The 19203-nt window shown below is 43.1% G+C and overlaps 1 protein-coding gene across 2 annotated transcripts in view; it reads right to left on the bottom strand.

Annotated features, from left to right (window-relative positions):
- The window catches only part of LOC308404194 (protein mono-ADP-ribosyltransferase PARP14-like), a 31904-nt gene extending 13068 nt beyond the window's left edge, over nucleotides 1-18836 (bottom strand). Inside the window, exons 1-11 of one of the 2 annotated variants that reach the window (XM_080894100.1) lie at nucleotides 18584-18836; nucleotides 17822-17904; nucleotides 14372-14399; nucleotides 13934-14002; nucleotides 12938-13111; nucleotides 11906-12031; nucleotides 10167-10268; nucleotides 7470-9639; nucleotides 6179-6379; nucleotides 6026-6092; nucleotides 2572-2808 (exon numbers count right to left, since the gene is read on the bottom strand). In XM_080894100.1, coding sequence (XP_080750226.1) covers nucleotides 2572-2808; nucleotides 6026-6092; nucleotides 6179-6379; nucleotides 7470-9639; nucleotides 10167-10268; nucleotides 11906-12031; nucleotides 12938-13111; nucleotides 13934-14002; nucleotides 14372-14399; nucleotides 17822-17904; nucleotides 18584-18767 — 3441 coding nt within the window. In that variant the 5' untranslated portion in view covers nucleotides 18768-18836. The remainder of the gene's footprint in view (nucleotides 1-2571; nucleotides 2809-6025; nucleotides 6093-6178; nucleotides 6380-7469; nucleotides 9640-10166; nucleotides 10269-11905; nucleotides 12032-12937; nucleotides 13112-13933; nucleotides 14003-14371; nucleotides 14400-17821; nucleotides 17905-18583) is intronic. The other variant, XM_080894099.1, reaches the window with a different exon arrangement.
- Nucleotides 18837-19203: the final 367 nt, after the last annotated feature.

Raw genomic sequence — 19203 nt, 5'->3', positions numbered from 1 at the left:
TGCCGCTAAAGCATCTAAAACGCTCTAATCAAAGTGCTGCATATTCTCTAAAATTTCTCTAATTGAGTGTGTTTAACTGAAGAATGCTAACTAAAGCAAAACTTTGGACGTGGCTTCATAACAAGCTTAATGCTGCATTACCATAGAAATAGTATCAGACACTATGAATGTGGAGCAGAAGAGGATCGTGGTGCTGTGGGGATATGAGTCCTTCGTATAGACGACCACTGTCTTCTGCTGTTCAGCTTCTCTGTATTCTGTCTGATTATTTTCTGTCTCGATATTTGTTATTTGTCCAAAAAGGTCCCGGCCTTATTTTTTTAATATTCAATTAAAAAGAAACATTTCTTCTGAATCATGTAAGTGAGCCTCACGGTTCAGAGGTTCCTTTGACTTTTCTTTGTTTAAAGAGCAGGGCCTCCTCCTGAAGTTGCCTGTGTGGGCGTGTCCTACCAGCTCTCCTGCCTTAGGTGCCACCTTTTTCTTTTGTACAGCATCAGCAATTACAGGTATTTAAGCCCAGGGAAAGGTGAGCTCTGGGCCAGAGAGCCATGTTGGTGGTTGCAGCTAGTGATGGTGAGATGAAGCCTCGTGATGAACTGAAGCTTTCCATCCAACTGGTCGACTCATGGTTCGAAGCATTGTGGTGATTCCTTTGTTCTACTGCGCCATCAAGTGGACGATTCAAGTGAAACAGGCTCTGTGATTATAATGATGTGACGTGTAAACCTCTAAACTGAATAAGTAAATTGTTTTCATGGTTATTTATCCCGAATATTGTCTCAGTATGTCTGATACAAACGAGAAAGTGGAAACTATCAGGACAGACATGATTGTGTAACTGTGTAATCATGCTTATGTACATCTGGATAATGACACAAACTAGTGTGTGACGCTTCACTTTTTAATAAACTAAAAGACAGAAATCAGATTATAGGATCTGCAGTGTTGTTTATTTATTTATATCATGGTGCTTATCATTCGTAACATTTATTACTGTTTGCATACAATATCAGGAGAGATGAGATAAAAAAAAATCTTCCTTGCTGGTTCCATCGAAGAAGAAATGCTCAAGTAGCTACGTAGCACGTACGTAATCCAATTCCACAACACAGTGATGGCGAAATCAGCTGTGTTTTGCTGCCCATTTTATTTCAAATCTGGCGCAAACCGGCGAGCCAGTTCCTGAATCAGTCACATGGTACGGACTGCCCGCGAGGCCTCGAACGTCACTGCATACGTAATCAAAGCGAGCCTCGATACGCACTTCACAAAAACTCCCCCGAGATTACCCGACACACGATTCGAAGCTTCGACACACAGGACACATCACTTTGATTGCTTGCTCCTGCTCAGTGGAGAGTGTGTTTGGTTACTAATGTCTGTTTGACTTACTTTTCAGTTTACTGACCGATGCTTGAGTTTTGTTTTGTTTCTTTAAATGGTGATAGCAGCTTGTCCGTCTCTTTTAGTTGACCTATCAATAGAAACTTTAATAAAACTCTTTAATTGAACGCTTTTGCCTTTGTCTTCATTTTCCGACCCGGACACTTTTTGTTACTTCCCCCTCACCGCCTGGACCCTTTTAGGGGAACGTAACACCTTTAAATATCATCTCCCTGCTTAATCGTATCTACACCCATCTGGACCACAATATGTACGTCTCCCACAGTGTGTGTCTGACAAGGTGATCAGCAACACAGGGGCATCACAGGGGACTGTCCTCTCCCCCTTCCTCTTCACCCTCTACACCACAGACTTCAGCCACTGCACAGAGACCTGCCATCTTCAGAAGTTTTCTGATGACTCTGCGGTGGTTGGATGCATCAGCAGGGATGATGAGACAGAGTACCGGGCTGTGGTCGACTCCTTTGTCACGTGGTGTGAGCAGAATCATCTGCAGCTCAACGTGGCAAAGACCAAGGAACTGATCGTGGACTTCAGGAAGACCAGGAAACACTTGACCCCTGTTTCAATCCAGGGGGTCAGTGCTGACATTGTGGAGGACTATAAATACCTTGGAGTACACATTGACAATAAACTGGACTGGGCTAAAAACACCACAGCACTTTACAGGAAGGGCCAGAGTCGTCTCTATTTTTTGAGGCGACTGAGGTCCTTCAACATCTGCCAGAAAATGCTGAGGATTTTCTATGAGTCTGTTGTGGCCAGTGCGATCCTCTATGCTGTTGCATGCTGGGGGAGCAGGCTGAGGGTCGCAGATGCCAACAGACTTAATAAACTGATCCGTAAGGCCAGCAATGTTGTGGGGATGGAGCTGGACTCCCTCAAGGTGGTGTCGGAGAGGCGGATGCTGTCCAAGATAAAGACAATGTTGGATAACACCTCCCACCCACTCCATGACATGTTGGTCAGTCACAGGAGCTCGTTCAGTGAGAGACTGAGATTACCCATGATGCACCACTGAACGACACAGGAAATCATTCCTGCCTGTGGCCATCTCCCTGTACAACGCATCCACCTAACACACTGTTTGCTGCAACAGCTACACATGTTTCTTTTTCAGCTATTTATTAATATGTGATTTTATATATACATAAACAGCCTCACCTCCTCTGCCTGGCCGCCTCCGTTGTCCCAGGATGGACAAACAGCATGAAAGACTTTGTGACATGTGAGGTTGTAGCTGTCAGTGATGATGGCTTCCCCGTGCCACAGTGTGTCCCTTCTGGCTTCAGAGTAGATTTCGTCCTGCAGACTCCCTCCAGCCGCTGACAGGATGGCGTTGGACACAGCTCCCTGGCTCAGGTTCAAGTCCTGTGAGATGGTGTTGACGATGACATCAGTCTGTGGAACAAAAGCAAAATGGCACAAAGTTTAAGCTTTAACAATCAACAGTTCACGCAAAAATACAAAAACATTTTATGATTTTCATTTTTAAAACAAATTGGCCGAGGAACTAAATGTCTGCACAGTGTGCCAGACGATACCACACTGCTTACAGCAAAGCAGGCGTCTGTTTAGGCTGGCCAGATTAGATTTTTGTAAAATGCCAACGTTAAAACAGCAAAAACAACCCTGAGCCAAATATTCAGCCCCACAATAAAAGTTTTTCCTTTGATAATTCACATTAAATGATAACAAGGAAATTATTTTTGGATTTTATTGCATTATAACCACTTTGAAAATATGCTTCAGAAGACATTAAACTCCAGAAAACCAGAATCATTCATGATTCCAAACATTTTTTACAAATAAATAACTGAAAAGTGTGCGTGATTATTTGTGATTATTCAGCCCCCTTTGGAATCATGTATGATTTTCGTTCCACTTCTCACGTGTGCACCACTTTGTGTTGATCTTTCACGTGGAATTCCAATAAAATTGATTCATGTTTGTGGCTGTAATGTGACAAAATGTGGGAAAGTTCGAGGGGGTCGAATACTTTTGCAACCACTGTACATCACGTAATTGAGAAATTAGAATATTGTGTTCTACGGTGTCAAAAGCAGCAGCTAGGTCAAGCAAGACAAGAACAACATGGTTACCAGAATCACATGCCAGAAGGTTGTCATTAAAAACCCTTAATAATGCAGATTCTGTGCTATAAATGTCATGGTCCCTGTGCCTCCCCGGCCAGCCCAGTGTGGCCACAAGTGTTTGTTCTTTTTCTCTCTCTCTCTCTCCTTCCTGTCTGCCTGGGCGGAGCTCTGATTGGGCTTCCACCCTTGGCCCACACACCTGCAGCTGATCTCGAGTGAATTGCAGTCGACCTCTGGCTCTTCTTAAGGCTGGGGCTCTGAGCTATTTGTCGCTGGAATATTGAGTGACCCTCGTCAGTATTGCCTGGCTTCTTTGTGAATTAGTTGTTCCCGTACTTGCTGCCGTCTTACCCTCGTCTATGTTTATAGGTTTATCTGGACCCGCCCATTTTGATTCCTGGACCCCGTGAGTGTGAGTGGGTGTGAGGAGTGTTTGGACAAGGAGCGGAGCAAGTGTGAAGACGTGTGTTTCCCCCCTATTGACCCCCGGGACTAGGGATGGGTATCGTTTAGGTTTTATCCGATACCGGTGCCAAACCGGTACTTTTGAAACGGTGCCGGTGCTCAAACGGTGCTTAAAGAATGGAGAACACAAAATTGGTCCAAGAACCTCTCATGTTTAGCTGTTTTCCACTTTTTCTTTGGTCATTTTAAGCTTTTTGTCCAGGGTGAAGGGAGTATCTGCCATCAAACAAGAAGACAGCCGCATGTAGCTATGATGATGTTTGCTAGTTCACCTTACATGCATTAATGTAATAACGTGGTTAGCCTACTCAACGTAAATTACACACGAACAACATTAAGCTACTCACGCAGAGAAGAACGGCTGCTGCTGCATCATCATCCTCATCATTTCTGCTACACTGGCAGGGCTAGGGGCCAGGACTCTCCTCTTCGGGTTTTTGGGGGATGTTGCATAACAGGCAACCCACCCGCAGTAGATGCGCTCGGTGTGAGGTCTCACAGCAAGCTATCAAATACGGCGCATTTCTGGGCTTTTAAAAAAAACGCTATGCATCGCCAGGTGTTTCATCAGATTGGAGGTGTTACCTCCTTTGACAGTATCACAGTATCAGCTTAAAGCACTTGTTGCTGCTGAGTTTGCATCTTTTGCTGTGAAGTACAGCCAGACTTTGACCGCTTCGCCTTGGGCATTTTTAATCTGTAGCTCTGCTCTAACAGAACGTACGTACCTGGCCCCGCCTACTATCCTCGGAAACGTAAAATTATTGGCTAGAATTCAAAGTGTATGACAGCTCAGGAATAAAAAACAACGAAATAAAGCACCGAAATGTGTGCTGCTTTTCGGTCTGGTTACTACCGTTTATGTCAGAACCGGTACCCATCCCTACCCGGGACCCTGGTGTCTCCCCCCCCCCACCCCCTTCACGTGTACATAGCGCACCAGAGTGATTAATAAAGTGTTGTTGAACCGTGCTACCTCAGTCTGCGCCTGAGTCCGTTCCACCACCGTGACAATGAAGGCTTTTAAAACCTGACTGAAAAACCTCAAAGACGCCATTATAAACTAGAAAATCTTTCAGCTGACTAAAAACAATTTGTGGAGGAAAAGGATCCCGAGGGGAACATGTGGGCTTTATGTGGCGAACCACATCCTCTAAAGTGGAGAGCGTCACAAGTTCAAACTGAGTGAAAACAGCAGTGCAAGGGGCAGAGACAGAGGGTCAGAGTCAGGAGCTGTGATAAGAGCCCTGGTGGTGACAACCTTTTCAATAAAAAAGTTCAGAAAATTATTGGAAATATTAGGAGAAACTTCCAAACAGACATTCAACGGAGTATTAAGAACAGTGTCAAAGGTCCTAAATAACACACGTGGGTTATTTAGGCTGAAACTAAACCATAATCTCTGTTACTGTGACTCACAGAGGGCTGACACCAAACTGTGAATGTAAATAGTGATCTGTTAGATGTGCTGATCCTGTGTTTTCAGTGTCATAATTCTCTCTCTCTTTTTTTTTTGGCTGTTGTATCAGTAACTCGTAAAGATAGTACTGAATATTTTATTTATGGGTATCAGAGTAAAGGTAAATATAAATGCACGCCACACTTTTCAGATTTCTATTCGTAAAAACACCAGGTATAAACACTTCACAATTATGTGCTACTTTGATTGACCAATCTCACAAAAATAGAAATAAAATACATTTATGTTTGGGGCTGAAATGTGACAAAATGTGGAAAAGTTGTGAAGAGTTGTGAATACATTTTCAAGGCACTGTGTTTATCCTAGTAATCTGCAAAGTTTGAGAAGTAAAGACTAATAAAAAGACGTGTGATAAGCAAAGGAATGTGAGTGGTCAGATAGGGGTCAACAGAGAGTGATCAACAAAGGACAAAACTATGAAGGTTTTCTACAAATTGTAATAATCTAGAATTCACCTTTAATCTTGGTTTTTTTGTGTATGTGATCTAATTCTATGTTCTCATGTTATAATTAGTTCTAAACCAGCAGTTTACAGAATCCTCTCAGTCGTGATCCAAACAGCATCACAGGTACTCACAGTCTGGTCCTCAATGTTTCCCTTGCACAGAATGATCTTCAATCCCTCAGCCGTGGTCTGCTCCAACCTACACCCAATCAGATAACAGCACTGATGACATCACACTATGGCAGAGTTTTATACAACCAAAGAAAAGAAGATGAGGAACCTTACCCTCCGTGCTCTCCATGGCTGGTGTGTTGCTTGGGACTTTGGCTTCCTCTGTTAGCCTGATGATTTCCCCAAGATTCACCTCTTTCTCCTCGTCCTCCTCCTCGTCCTCCTCCTCGTCCTCCTCCTCTTCCTCCTGTTTCAGACCAACTGGCACCATGTGACTGGCTCTGACCTCGTTCGCCTCGACCTCGGTGATATCCACTGAGAAACAATTTTAAAATATTTAAGTTCACTTTGTTTTAATAAAATGGCGGACATTCAACTTACATGCTGCATGTAAGTTTCTTTGCAAGCACAAACCCTGTGTCAAATAAAGCTAACACTTGTGAGATTTCATCAGACGTTTAAATATCAGAATCAGAATCATCAGAATCAGAATACTTTATTGATCCCTAGGGGAAATTATTTTTGGTTACAGTGCTCCAGTATAAACAAACGGTAACAAAGACAGACAATACACTAAGTAAGAATAGCACAATACACACACACACACTTTGAAAATATGCTTCAGAAGACATTAAACTCCAGAAAACCAGTAATCAACATGTGAACATGTGAATTACGCACACACTCACATACATTGGGCCTGTTTTGCCTTGTGCCACAGTCAGTTTAAATACCCCTTGTCCCTTTAAACTCTGAGGGGCTGTAACTTTTTGGAATCTATGAGAGCTCAGCTTTTAGAAAATGTATGGTTCGCTTGGTTAGTTGTGGTTCCGTGCACATGGGGCTCGGTTGCTTGTTTTGATGGACATTTTGCGAAATGATGTTACTGCTGTTTTAATTGTTTGTTGTGTTTACTGTGTTGGGTGGTTGTAGAAATGGTTTATAGCTTTTAGCTGAGATTCAGAGGTTTCTGTGGATGCCACACATCCCGGGACTTACATAACGACCTCATGTTATAGCAGATAAAATTGAATCTTCCCTCCTTTTTTGTAGCTCTTTGGTACCAGGGATGCTGGGTACCAAAAACAGTAAATCTGAGTGAAGATTTAAAGAAAGTTATATTGTATTTATTTGTTTTAGGGAGAGCGATTACCACCACACTGTCAGTTATGTAGCATGGCAAAGCTAAAGGTTTAGCACAAGAACTGGAAAAAAGCACATGGACGTTGTTACATGTGAGCCAATGCTGCAAGCCAAGCTAGCTGTTTGCCCTGATTCCAGCATTTTTGCTAATCTAATCTAACTACTTGCTCATTGCAGCTTTTGCTTTATGTTTTATTGTTGATGGGCATCAATGTTGAGTTGCATGCAGTAAAAGTTCATTATTAAAAAACTTTAACATTACCCTGAAGCCCCTGTTCGTTTCCCGCCTGCTTGCTGTGGGATGGTCATTGTAGGTCCGAGGTCAGAGAACTCCTTGCTCACAGCTGTGGCCATGACTCTGACGGTGCTATCGTTGTTGTCCACCAGGTGAATCTCAGTTAATGATCTCAGACCTTGTGGGCTGTCACAGTACTCCCGAACTGCCTGGGCTATGGTCTCAGCACAGAGGTCAACAGGGAAACCAAAGATGCCTGAGCTGATCGCTGGCAGTGCAATGCTGGAGCAGTTGGCCATCTCTGCTTGTCTCAGACTTTCTCTAACTGCAGTCTTCAGGCGTGACACTGACGTCTTCTTGTCAAAGTCAGAGAATCGTGGACCAACTGCATGGACAACATGTTTGCAAGGCAGGTTGTAGGCATCTGTTATGATGGCGTCACCAGGACGTAGACGTCCATTTTTAGCGACGTAGTCGCTGCTTTCTCTCTGCAGCTGTGGTCCTGCAGCCTTTAGCAGTGCCAAAGCCAGGCCACCAATGTGGTCTAAGTCCTCATTAGCTGCATTCACCACAGCGTCCACACCAAAGCTGCAGATGTCCACCTTACTGACAGAAATCAGAACTCCGCTGTTGGTCTGCACTCTGCACAGGGTAGTTTCTTCTTCATAATTCTCTACTTCCTCTTCTTCTTCCTCTTCAATCTCTGGACGAAGGAGAATAACACATCTTAACTCATTCATTATTGTAGGAAGGAACATGCTTCCTTGGGTTTGGAAGTATTTCTTTGCTCCGGGCTTGTCCACAGTTAAGGTGTCAGTGAAGAGAGCACTGGCCAGTTCCATAAAGCAGGATTTGGTTTTCTGGACATGAAGACGAGCTCCAGCAAAGCTGATTCTTGGCCTCTGTACATGAAAACTTACTGAAACATTATTATCTTTGGCAATACTGGACCATTCCTCTGTTCTTTTCTTTTCAATAAACTGAACAGCAGCACAGGATTGGACACAAATGGTTTCTTGAACTCGTGAGTAGTTCTCAATAAACTCCCTCAGACTGTGGCTGACCTCTTTCACTGGATTCACTAAACCAGCCACTGTTATTTTTCTCTCTGGGTGCATCTGAATGGCCACAGTTTTTTTCTTCGATAAGTTGTAGATATCTAGCAGCTTTTGTTTCAGGTCCACCCAGGTAGGGAGTTTTAGAACTTCCGGATCTTCCACATTTACAATCTGATGAGCCAAAGCAACCTTCATCTTACTTTCCGCATCAGCAAGGATTCTGTCAGAACTCCCAAACAGGAGAAGCCCTTTGTTGTCGATGGTGTAGACTGCACTGATGCCTTGAGATGTGAACAGATCCTGGGATAAGTCCATGGGATCCAATGTTCTGAGAAAGTCCAGAAGACATGGGGGGACATTCTGGTGTTTCTTATTCACATTCCTCTCCAAGATCCACGCCTTAGTCATGTAGACCTCTGCAAGGAGTCCTGTAATGGTTAACTTCTGGGTGCCTTCATCATAAGAGAGTTTCATCTCAGGAGAAATGTCCAGAGCAGCTTTCTGGAGCCCTTCCTGCTTCAGGATGTAGAACATCGCAGGGGACAAAATCATTTCCTCAGAGATGCTGTTTGTCTGTCGTTCAATGTGACTCATGGCTTTCAGAAGAATCTTCTCCACAGGAGCCCTGATTCGTTTTATATCATCAGCTTGGCCAGCAACAGTCAGAACCCCTTTGGATGCATCCAGCACCAGGATGGCATCTTCCTTCACCACCGAACGTACATCTTTCTCTGCAGCTGTCCATCCCGGTGTATTTGCTTGACATTCGAATGCCGTGTACTGAGACATTAGGCGACGGAAGGCCTCTTGGGCCTTACTCATCCAGTTTTCTACATGTTCTGCAGTCAGACCTTGCTGCCTCAAAAACTCTGGCACAGGGCTGAGTTTCACGTCGGGGCCATTCAAATCCACTCTGCAGAAATGTGGACGCATCTGATCATTGATGTGTTCTGATAGTTTCTTCTCCACAAGGAATTTCCAGATAACGTGGAGAACAGGCTCTGTGAAGGGCTCGGGCATCTTCCATGTTGGGCGTTCTTTGCTGTACAAGGCGGTTCCCAGTGACTCGTAGTATGGATATACCTTCACTGTGATAGATTTCATCTCGAGGTCTTTCTTTACACAAATCTTTTCCACAACTGCAGCAAACAAGGAGCAGAGAAGCAAAGGTTAGGTAAGTGGTGTTAAGGGGATTTTTTTTAATGTTTCTATAAAGATTTATCCAAGTCACAAGGGGTTTTGAACCTTTTTTTATCTGACATAACCCCACAGACATAAAACATTCTTCTATAACTCTTTTCATATTCAAATTATTTCATCCATCCATCCATTCGCTTCCACTTATCCTTTCCAGGGTTGCGGGGGGCACTGGAGCCTATCCCAGCTGTCATAGGGTGAGAGGCAGGGTACACCCTGGACAGGTCGCCAGAACACTAACACATAGACGCAGGCAACGATTCGCACTCAAATTCACTCACAGATTCACACCTGTGGGCAATTTAGATTAATCAATTAACCTATCCGTCAGTCTGCCCCAGGGCAGCTGTGGTTACAACTGTAGCTTGCCTCCACCAGTGTGTGAATAGGGTTAGAGTCAGGACCCTCTTGCTGTGCGGCTACCGTGCTAACCACCGTGCTAACCAACGTGCCACCGTGCTAAATAAACCTTTAGGGTCGCTGAAAGTGATGATGGCAGCCTGTTCAGTTGGGATCATGACAATTTTGGCCGGCAGAGTCCAAGTCTTCTCAAAATACAGCTCCAGCATGTCTAGGAATAAGACAGAAATACACAATTTTACAGCTGCTTAAAGGATAAATTCAATTTCTAAAGGTTGGTCTCCATGAAATTTGACAATAACGTGAGGTTTGTGTAATGATGAATGAGCTCAGGAACAGCAGAACCCCCTCAGGACATCCAGCATTCATTGTAAATAACATGACATAACTATTTTGTTTATTCTGTAACATTTGGCCATATAGATTGTTTTAAAACACATATTTATGCCATAAATAAAAGTCAGCTCAAACTGACAGATATAACTTTTCCAAAACATCACAAAAAACTCTAATAATATAGAATCTACTACGTGTGAGAATCTTTTTTTTTTCTGCAGGTGTTTTTCTGAAACAGTTTTGGCAAGAAATCCTGAGACATGCTAGGATCTACAATTCTAATAATTCATCCCATATATTTAAAACACACTGTAATATGTGTTTTAAATATATGAAAGAGGAAGAAAACACATCTGTTTTTTTCCTCTTTCGTGAGGTTCAACACATATTACAGTGTGTTTAAAGAAATTTAAAACCCGGATAATGTGAAATGGTAACAACAAAAAAAGAAAACCAGGAGGAAAGGAATCGTCAACAAATATGCAGCAAAGCTTTAAAATACACACAAATACACACAATCAGCAAACTCACATGAATCTAGTCCCTGTCAGGACTCTTGCTGCAGCATTTTGGATCAGCTGAAGGCTTTTCAGGGAGTTTTTAGGACTTCCTGATAATAATGAATTACAGTCGTCCAGCCCGGTTAGATACCATATTTCTAAGATTTTCAGGGTCAAGTGCAATAACCTCAGTTTGATCTGAATTCCTGCAGTTTAACTCATTGGTGTGTGTTATCTGGCTTCATGGACAGATAGAGCTGGGTGTCATCTGCATAGCAGTGTAAATGTATGCTATGTCTTCTAATGATACTGCCTAAGGGAAGCATGTATAATGTAAACAGAATTGGTCCTAGCACTGAACCCTGTGGAACTCCATAATTAACCTCAGTGTGTGAAGAGGACTCTCCATTTACATGCACAAACTGGAGTCTATTAGATCGATATGATACAAACCACTGCAGCGCAGTACCTGTAATACCTACAGCATGTTCTAATCGCTCTAATAGGATATTATGGTCGACAGTATCGAACGCTGCACTGAGGTCTAGCAGGACAAGCACAGAGATGAGTCCACTGTCAGAGGCCATAAGAAGATCATTTGTAACCTTCACTAAAGCTGTTTCTGTGCTGTGATGAGGTCTGAAACCTGACTGAAACTCTTCAAATAAACCATTCCTCTGCAGATGATCTGTTAGCTGTTTGACAACTACTCTTTCAAGGATGTTTGATATAAAGGAAGGTTGGAGATTAGCCTATAATTAGCTAAGACTGCTGGATCTAGAGATGCTTTTTGAGTAAAGGTTTAACTACAGCCAGCTTGAAGGCCTGTGGTACATAGCCGATCATTAGAGATAGGCTGATCATATTTAAGATCGGAGAATTAATTAATGGTAGGACTTCTTTGAGCAGTTTTGTAGGAATGGGGTCTAAAAGACACGTTGATGGCTTGGAGGAAGTAATTATTGAAGTTAGACTTTTATATACAGTCTATGGTTTTTAGGAGCACATGTACCTTCAACCACAGTCGGAGGAAGACGCTCCACTCGGATGTCCGTTGCTGCCTCCAGAGGCCGAGCGGTCAGTCCATGCTTCTTCATCTTTGAGCTGGTCTGACTTACAGAGAGGAATCTCTCCACATCTGCAAAATAATCCAGATTAATCCTTTCAGACTTAAACTGTTTCATCAGAGGATGAGAGACAGAGCTGGGCTATAAAATGTAAGATTTATTTATTTTAGTGTTATTTCTAATAGAACTTGTTTCAAGGTTAAAATCAATGTTTAATCTCAAAGACTGAGCCAGCATAAGCTGTCCACTGATATCAGCTCTACAATGTTTGTAAGGACATTTGAAAGACACGGTTTGAAAACATAGACATCTTAAAGCAACATTTCCAAAATGGTAAATGGCCTGGATTTGTATAGCGCTTTTCTAGTCCCTAAGGACCCCAAAGCGCTTTACACTACATCCAGTCATCCACCCATCCACACACTGGTGATGGCAGCTACATTGTAGCCACAGCTGCCCTGGGGCGCACTGGCAGAGGCGAGGCTGCCGGACACTGGCGCCACCGGGCCCTCTGACCACCACCAGTAGGCAACGGGTGAAGTGTCTTGGGTGAACCGGCAACCTTCCGACTACAAGACAAACTGCCAACTCTTGAGCCACGATCGCCCCAAAACATGGGAAATGAGATCTGGGGTTGAATCCAACGTGAACACTGAGCTCAGACGTGGAGTGAAAGGTTATACAGAGGAAAAAAGTAACCCACATGTGTCTGAAACAGCGTACATTAAGATAACAGTTATTTATATTTCAAGTTTTGTAAAATCGTATATTAAAATAATTATTCAGTTATTATCTTATAGTTTTATTAAAATTTTCTGTAAATATGGACAAATCTGCACAATTTCTCTGACTGCTGCATAAAGAGAGTTTTAAAATGTAAAATCAGAATCAAAGGTTTTAACAAAGTAGATCTGGGATGCCTGCCCTGTAGTGCCTCGATGTGTTTGTGTGGGAGGAAAAGTCCAGGTGTGTCCTACCTGCAGGGCTTTTGAATGTGACCACGGTGCTGTTGGATTCCCAGATGTTCTCCATGCTGTAGCCGTTCTCGTCTAACCTGGAGATGTTCTCCACCAGCATGGAGAGCAGATCTGTGGACATGTTGTCTGTGACGTTTTCCAAAACCACCGCACAGCTCTGAGACGACTCTGAGTCTGAGAGAAACATGAGTCAGAAACAGCCCATCAGCGTTGGAGGAAAATGATTCTTCATTCCAGGCTGTTATTCCCTAAAACTTTCCTTCATAGATTCAGAGAATTTGAGACTAATCAGATCTGACTTTGTTCACTTAAGACTGAAATCACGTGTCCGTTTCCATAACACTAGGGTGTAAGTGCTTATTATTTATTTCTAATAAAAATATTTTAATTGTGAGTCATTCACACTGCTGAGTAAACCTCTTTCACACAACGACTACAGGCGTGAACCTACGACACTGAGAGTCTGTGACGACCAGGTGAGCCGCATGAGTACAGTGCAGGTCCACTGTGTGCAGCAGTGAGCCGACCTCTGAAGAGGGGGATCCACTCCATCAGGACCACATCTTCATGAACAAGAACTCATCAATAAGACCTGAGAGTCTCATGAACACTGACATTACATAATATAGTAACAAAGTCACCCCCCTGTCTCGATGCATTTCTCTATCCCGACTATTATATCTGCAAAAACAGCACATTTACTCCACACTGTGAACATCAGCACACATGCTGCTGCTCTGTTCACACGTGCTCACAACTGGACTTCACACTGGTTTTAATACATTTACTGTCACACTCAGACATTTAGCTCGTGCTAATGTTCACTGCAGTGCATGTGTGACCACAGCTTTTAACAGCAGAGGAATCCAGTGGAATTAAAAAAAGCTGTCACATACAGAAATATTAAATTTGAACCAGCTCCAGCTTTGATGAGGCACTGTGGCACAGTTTTCACAAGTTACTGTCACAACATTTGTTCCATCAGTTTGTTTTTACCCTCTTTGTTGGCAGCAGAAGCTCCACTTCCAGGTTCAGCCGGAGGCTTCTTTGAGTCTGTCGATGAGTCTGAGAATCAAGAGGATCCAGTTTGTCCAGTTTAGAGTAATGATCAGCAAACATGAACACATCGAACCACAGGCGCTCAGAGAAAAGCTCAGATGAAGCTTGAACACATCAAACTGATTTAAAGTTGATCTTATTGTTTTTCTTCATAAAAACGATGAATAATCAGTCAAATCAGAACATGTTTAACAAACGTATCTGACATCATGACAAATCATGATGTGAATGTGCTTCAACTTAAATAAAGTCCAGTAAAATCTCCCTTCAGTACCACAAACAATCACTGCAGCTCATTTTATACAAAGAAGCTAAAAAAACTAAATAAACTGTGATAATAAAAACTGAGGAGAGGAGCTGAGGAGGAGGATTTACCTGAGACATCATCGCTGCTTGTTGGGCTCTGAGAAAAAACAAAAATAAGATTTAATCTAAAAAAATTAATCTGCAATCAGTTTAATGAGTATTTCAAAGACTTTTGGTCAAGAAAAAAACAACATTAACCAAAATCAACACAAAGTTGACCAAAGCACTACAAATCAAATGTTTGACCTCCTGCTGGCACCAGCTCACAAAGTCAGAACATCGATCAGTCCTGCCGATCGTTCGCATGAGAATGACGTCAACTTTGTGATCAAAAGTTGAATCAAAAGTCTTTATCAAGCATCTGTGTAGGACTGGACCTCTTTAGGCTTGTAAAGATGTTTCGCCCTCCATGAGAGGCCTCTGAGAAGAAGGTTTGAGAGAGGAGCCATCTGTGCCCACTGTGGATGGAGCTGCTGAATCAGGACTCCAGCTAACAGCCACCTGCAGTCCAACCCCACACTCACACATTTGTTCAGGTGATCCCAGTAAGTCATATAAAGGTGGGGTTGGTACATCGAGAGTGTGTTAACGACCCTCAGGACCATCTCCACTGGAGACAGCCCCCACTAGGGGTTATTTACACTCCACCAGCTGATTTGCAAATGAAGAAGCTTCGTGGATAAGAGGAGAAACGTCTCCACAGACCTGAAGTTTGTGTTGTGAATTCGCTGTCTTTGTCTTTGTCACACTTTGTGATGTGAAATTATTTTACCTGAGAGATGCAGGAACAAAAGAAATATGAGTGTTTTTGTCTCTTCAGCAGGAAGTGACGGCATTAGTGGGTCACTGGCTGAGACTCTGTCACAGTCCTGGCTGTGTCTCAGCACGGAAGTAGCTGTAAGTAATCTGGGCGCTACAGCTTTAAGCAGCTGCGCGCTCCCGCGGACGGTGATCACTTTCTGGCACAACATCTGGAGCTAAGGGGGCAAAACAATCGGTGCTGCTGTTTGACTGAGGAAGAATAAAGGAGTCGTGGTAAGCCAATCACATGACCACTTCAAGATGACAAAGCAACAAGGTGACATATACCAGTTTATAAACTGTGCTGATAGGACATGTAAAACCAGAGTCATGATAAACAACATATGGAGGGTTTTCAAGTCAATAGCTTGATATGATTTTATGTTTTTTGTCTGATTTTAGATCAGTTGTGTGAGTACAGTTTGTCAAAATGAAAACATGACTGTAAATTCAGACACGTGAGGTTGTGCTGATGATACCAAACAAGACAAATAAACAGTTTTTAAAGGTGAGATGTGGAGGAAACATCAAAGTAGTCAAAAATGGCCAATTATACCCTGGACCCCAGAGGGTTAAACTTTTATTTTAAAGTAATGCAATAGTTACTTTTCAAGTAATTAATTACTTTTAAAATCTTGTAACTCAGTTACTAACTCAATTACATTTTGAAAAAGTAACTAGTAACTATAATTATTTACTTTTTCAAAGTAACTTTCCCAACACTGCTTATATATTGTGTGTTCTTTGCTCGTGACTGGTCCGTCTGTGTCACCGCTGCACGTCTTCCCCGTGTTGCCTCAGCGTCGCCTCCGTCAGCTTTCCCCGTGTTTCCCGGTTCCTCATCCCTCAGGTTGTGTTTATGCTTAGCTTTCCTCGGTGTAGGTTTGCTTAGTTTTCTCTGTTCCACCTGTTTGCAGTATTGATCGGCTGTAAAGACTCACTTTCTGTCCAACACGTTCTCCTGCATCCGTGTCTGCATTTGGGTCCTTATTCTTCTATAATTCCACATGTCTGACAGAAACATGTCTGATTACGACCATCTGACCTGTGTGACTGTGAAACTTTATTCTTTTATTCCCAGCTTCAGTGTTTTTCACCAGGCTGTCCACCTTTAAAACCTGCATCTGTATCTGAGACTCTCTGGTTTGAATTTGGGAAACTTTGAACACAGCAGATCGTGCTTCTCTTTTCCTCAAGTGTCAGAATCCACCACGGCTTTCCTTCACCTCATGTTTCTCCAAAAATCCAGGAAGTTGATTTTAGGAAAAGAAGAAAGGACATTACATCATAACTGTGATTTTTCTTTAAAGAGTCCAGTGTTGACATATTTTAGTCATATTTGGTGACACTGTGGCAGTGAAGGACCCGACGACAGCAGCGTTGAACTTTTTAAACGTCTTTTCTTTTCTAACTTTCCGGCTGCTTCTGCACACACAGCCCTCCCCTCCCAGCAACATCTTTAACAGGTCAGATGTGATTGGATGATGAGGTCAGGTGTGTGAGTCAGACTCCCCTGACACCACACCCCGAAGCCACTGCTCCACCCCTCCCCTGCAGCTCGCAAGCCACACCCCACCACAGTGATTGTTATATGACACTTTAGTGCTCAAACACTAACAGCGCTTTATACAGCACGCCTTGTTTATCCTTTCATACTTTCAGAGCTTTCTCTCTGACACTTACAGTCTGATGGAGAACTACTTCAGGTTAGCACCCTGGCCAAGGATATCAGACGGGGATCAAACGGATGTGAGAAGTGCAAGCTGGGAGGTTTGGAGGTTAAGCTGTGATTTCACTGCCTTATAAACGTGAAGAGAATGTATCATCATCATGTCAGCCAGGCTGGTTATTACTGGAGTTCAGAGGAGCCACGCCCGATCACACAGCAGTGTACAAAACACACAAACAGCAACGAGGAGGAGAAGCTGAAAGTGGAAGTCAGGCTCCTGCTGCCGTCACACAGCCAGGAGTTTATTTCCACCCATGAAGAAAACACCTTTACAACCTGCCACACAGACTGAAGCTCACCCTCTCGTAAGGACAGCTGATCCGTCCTCTGTGCTGTTATTAAGACTCTTTGGACTGATCAGCACTGAAACAGGAATCCAGCTTTCTTTAATAAATCACTCACTGCATCACAAACATGAAGCCACTTCAGTGACTCCATGATTATCGATGCTTCTGCCCTTTATGGGATAAAAATCTGCCAAATAGTTAACTGAAGTTTCACTTACAAAAATAGGGGAAACTATTTTTGCCCCTAAATTAACCCTAAAATAAATCTGATCAGAGAACCAGTGGAAATATTCACCTTCCTTTAATAACTGCTTCGTCCTTTTCTGCAGGACGTTTGTGTTAAACTATTATTTTCCTGTGAAATGAAACTCTGGAGCTGTTTGTGTCCTGAGCTGATAAGAAGCTCAGCAGCCATAAAACTCCTGCGTGGATTATTTTACAGTCAGTACCTGATGTTTCCAGATCTCTGATCAGCTCAGAATCAGAGGACCGAGACTGATGTCACAGCTTACACATCACAGTTTTCTGTTTTTAAAGAACTAACTGTGATATTTGTATAAAGGGAGGCGCTCAGTGATTAGTCATAAAAACCTAAAGGTGCTTGGTCCAAAGAGCTGAACCCAGAGCAGTGACAGTGAGCAGCAAACAGGAAGCTCTGAGTGATGAAAAACATCCACATGAAACATCTAAAACTGGACTTACTGCTTCTGAGCTCAGCCGCAACTGGATGGTTTTACTGTCCAGGATGATCTCATGATTCTTCCTCGCGAGGACTCGCTCTCTCACTGAAATCACACACACACACACACACACACGTTTAATGATCAGCTGTTTGTAAGAGAGTAAGAAACTAATCCCTCCCTGCTTCCACTTCCTGTGAATAAAAACCTGTTTCCTGTCATGTTTTGGTGACAGCTGCTGAGTATCAAAGCCACACAGACTCCTGGTGTGGAATCATTTTCATGGCTTTAAATACACGTTTCTAAAAGTGATGAAGGCTCCACGCATGAAGCATGGAAATAAAACCCTCCAGGAGCTCCGCACTGAAGGCATCAGAGCTCCTGGTGTGCTTTATTAACCAGAGGAGCTGTGCCTCAACAACAACAGGAAGGAGTGGCACTGGAGGGTGAAGTGCATGCCGGGAAATCATCGCAGAGGCTCTGGGTGTTTATTAACCGGCTTCAATAACCGGACAGATGCGACAGTATGAAGAATTTCATATTTTAAAGCTGATGTAAGTCAGCTGCTCTCTGAAACTTTCCTCTCTGAGCTGAAAGGTTAAAAACATGAAGTTTTGAGATCCTTCAAAGCTTTGTGGCCAAACTTTCTCTGCAGTCTGTCCGGTCACAGTGAGACTCTCAGACCTGTTTGTTCCATCATTACACTCGCAGGTCTCCGTCTGTCGGTGTTTTTAATTATTAAATGATTTATTTTACTATCTGAACCACGATGAAGCGCACTCACCCTCCGGTGAGCTGAAGTAAACGGCCGCCCTCGGGGCTCCTTCCTCCGCCTCCACCCGGCAGTCTCCTCCGCTCGACTTCTTCTTGCTCTGGAAGTAAATGTGCAGTTTGTTCTTCAGGGCTTTGGTCTGAGCCGGAGTCCAGTCCCCCTCCACGGTCACAGGCGGACACTCGGATCCCTCCATGCTGCCGTCCGCTCACACACACACGGACACACACACACTGACAGCCGAACACACCTCAAACACTAAACTTTACTTTCACTTTCGTTTCTTCACAAAGAGCAAGAACTCCGGAGCCTGACTCACTGTTTATTCTGACACACGAAACTTAACTGTACAAACACGTTTCTTTAACCAGTCGTTCCTTACGTTCAGAATCATTTTACTCGTTTGGGATAAAACTCAAATATTATTTAAGGCCTTTTGTAATGTTTGAAATCATAAACACGCAGAGAAAACCCAGTAAAGAAATGCACGAATACATTTAAGGGTAAAATACTAGAAACCACAGAAAACACCGCATTTAATGAAGCGAGGCTGTAAATGCAGAGTAAATATTATAAACCTGATAATCAGCGCTGTTAATGTGTAACATGCTTTAAAAGAAAAACAAAATCTA

This window comes from Rhamphochromis sp. 'chilingali' (assembly GCF_963969265.1).
Source record: "Rhamphochromis sp. 'chilingali' genome assembly, chromosome: 10".
NCBI classification, from domain to species: Eukaryota; Metazoa; Chordata; class Actinopteri; order Cichliformes; family Cichlidae; genus Rhamphochromis; species Rhamphochromis sp. 'chilingali'.
The sequence above is the reverse complement of the archived record's forward strand: the minus strand, read 5'-3'. Positions and strand labels throughout refer to the sequence as shown.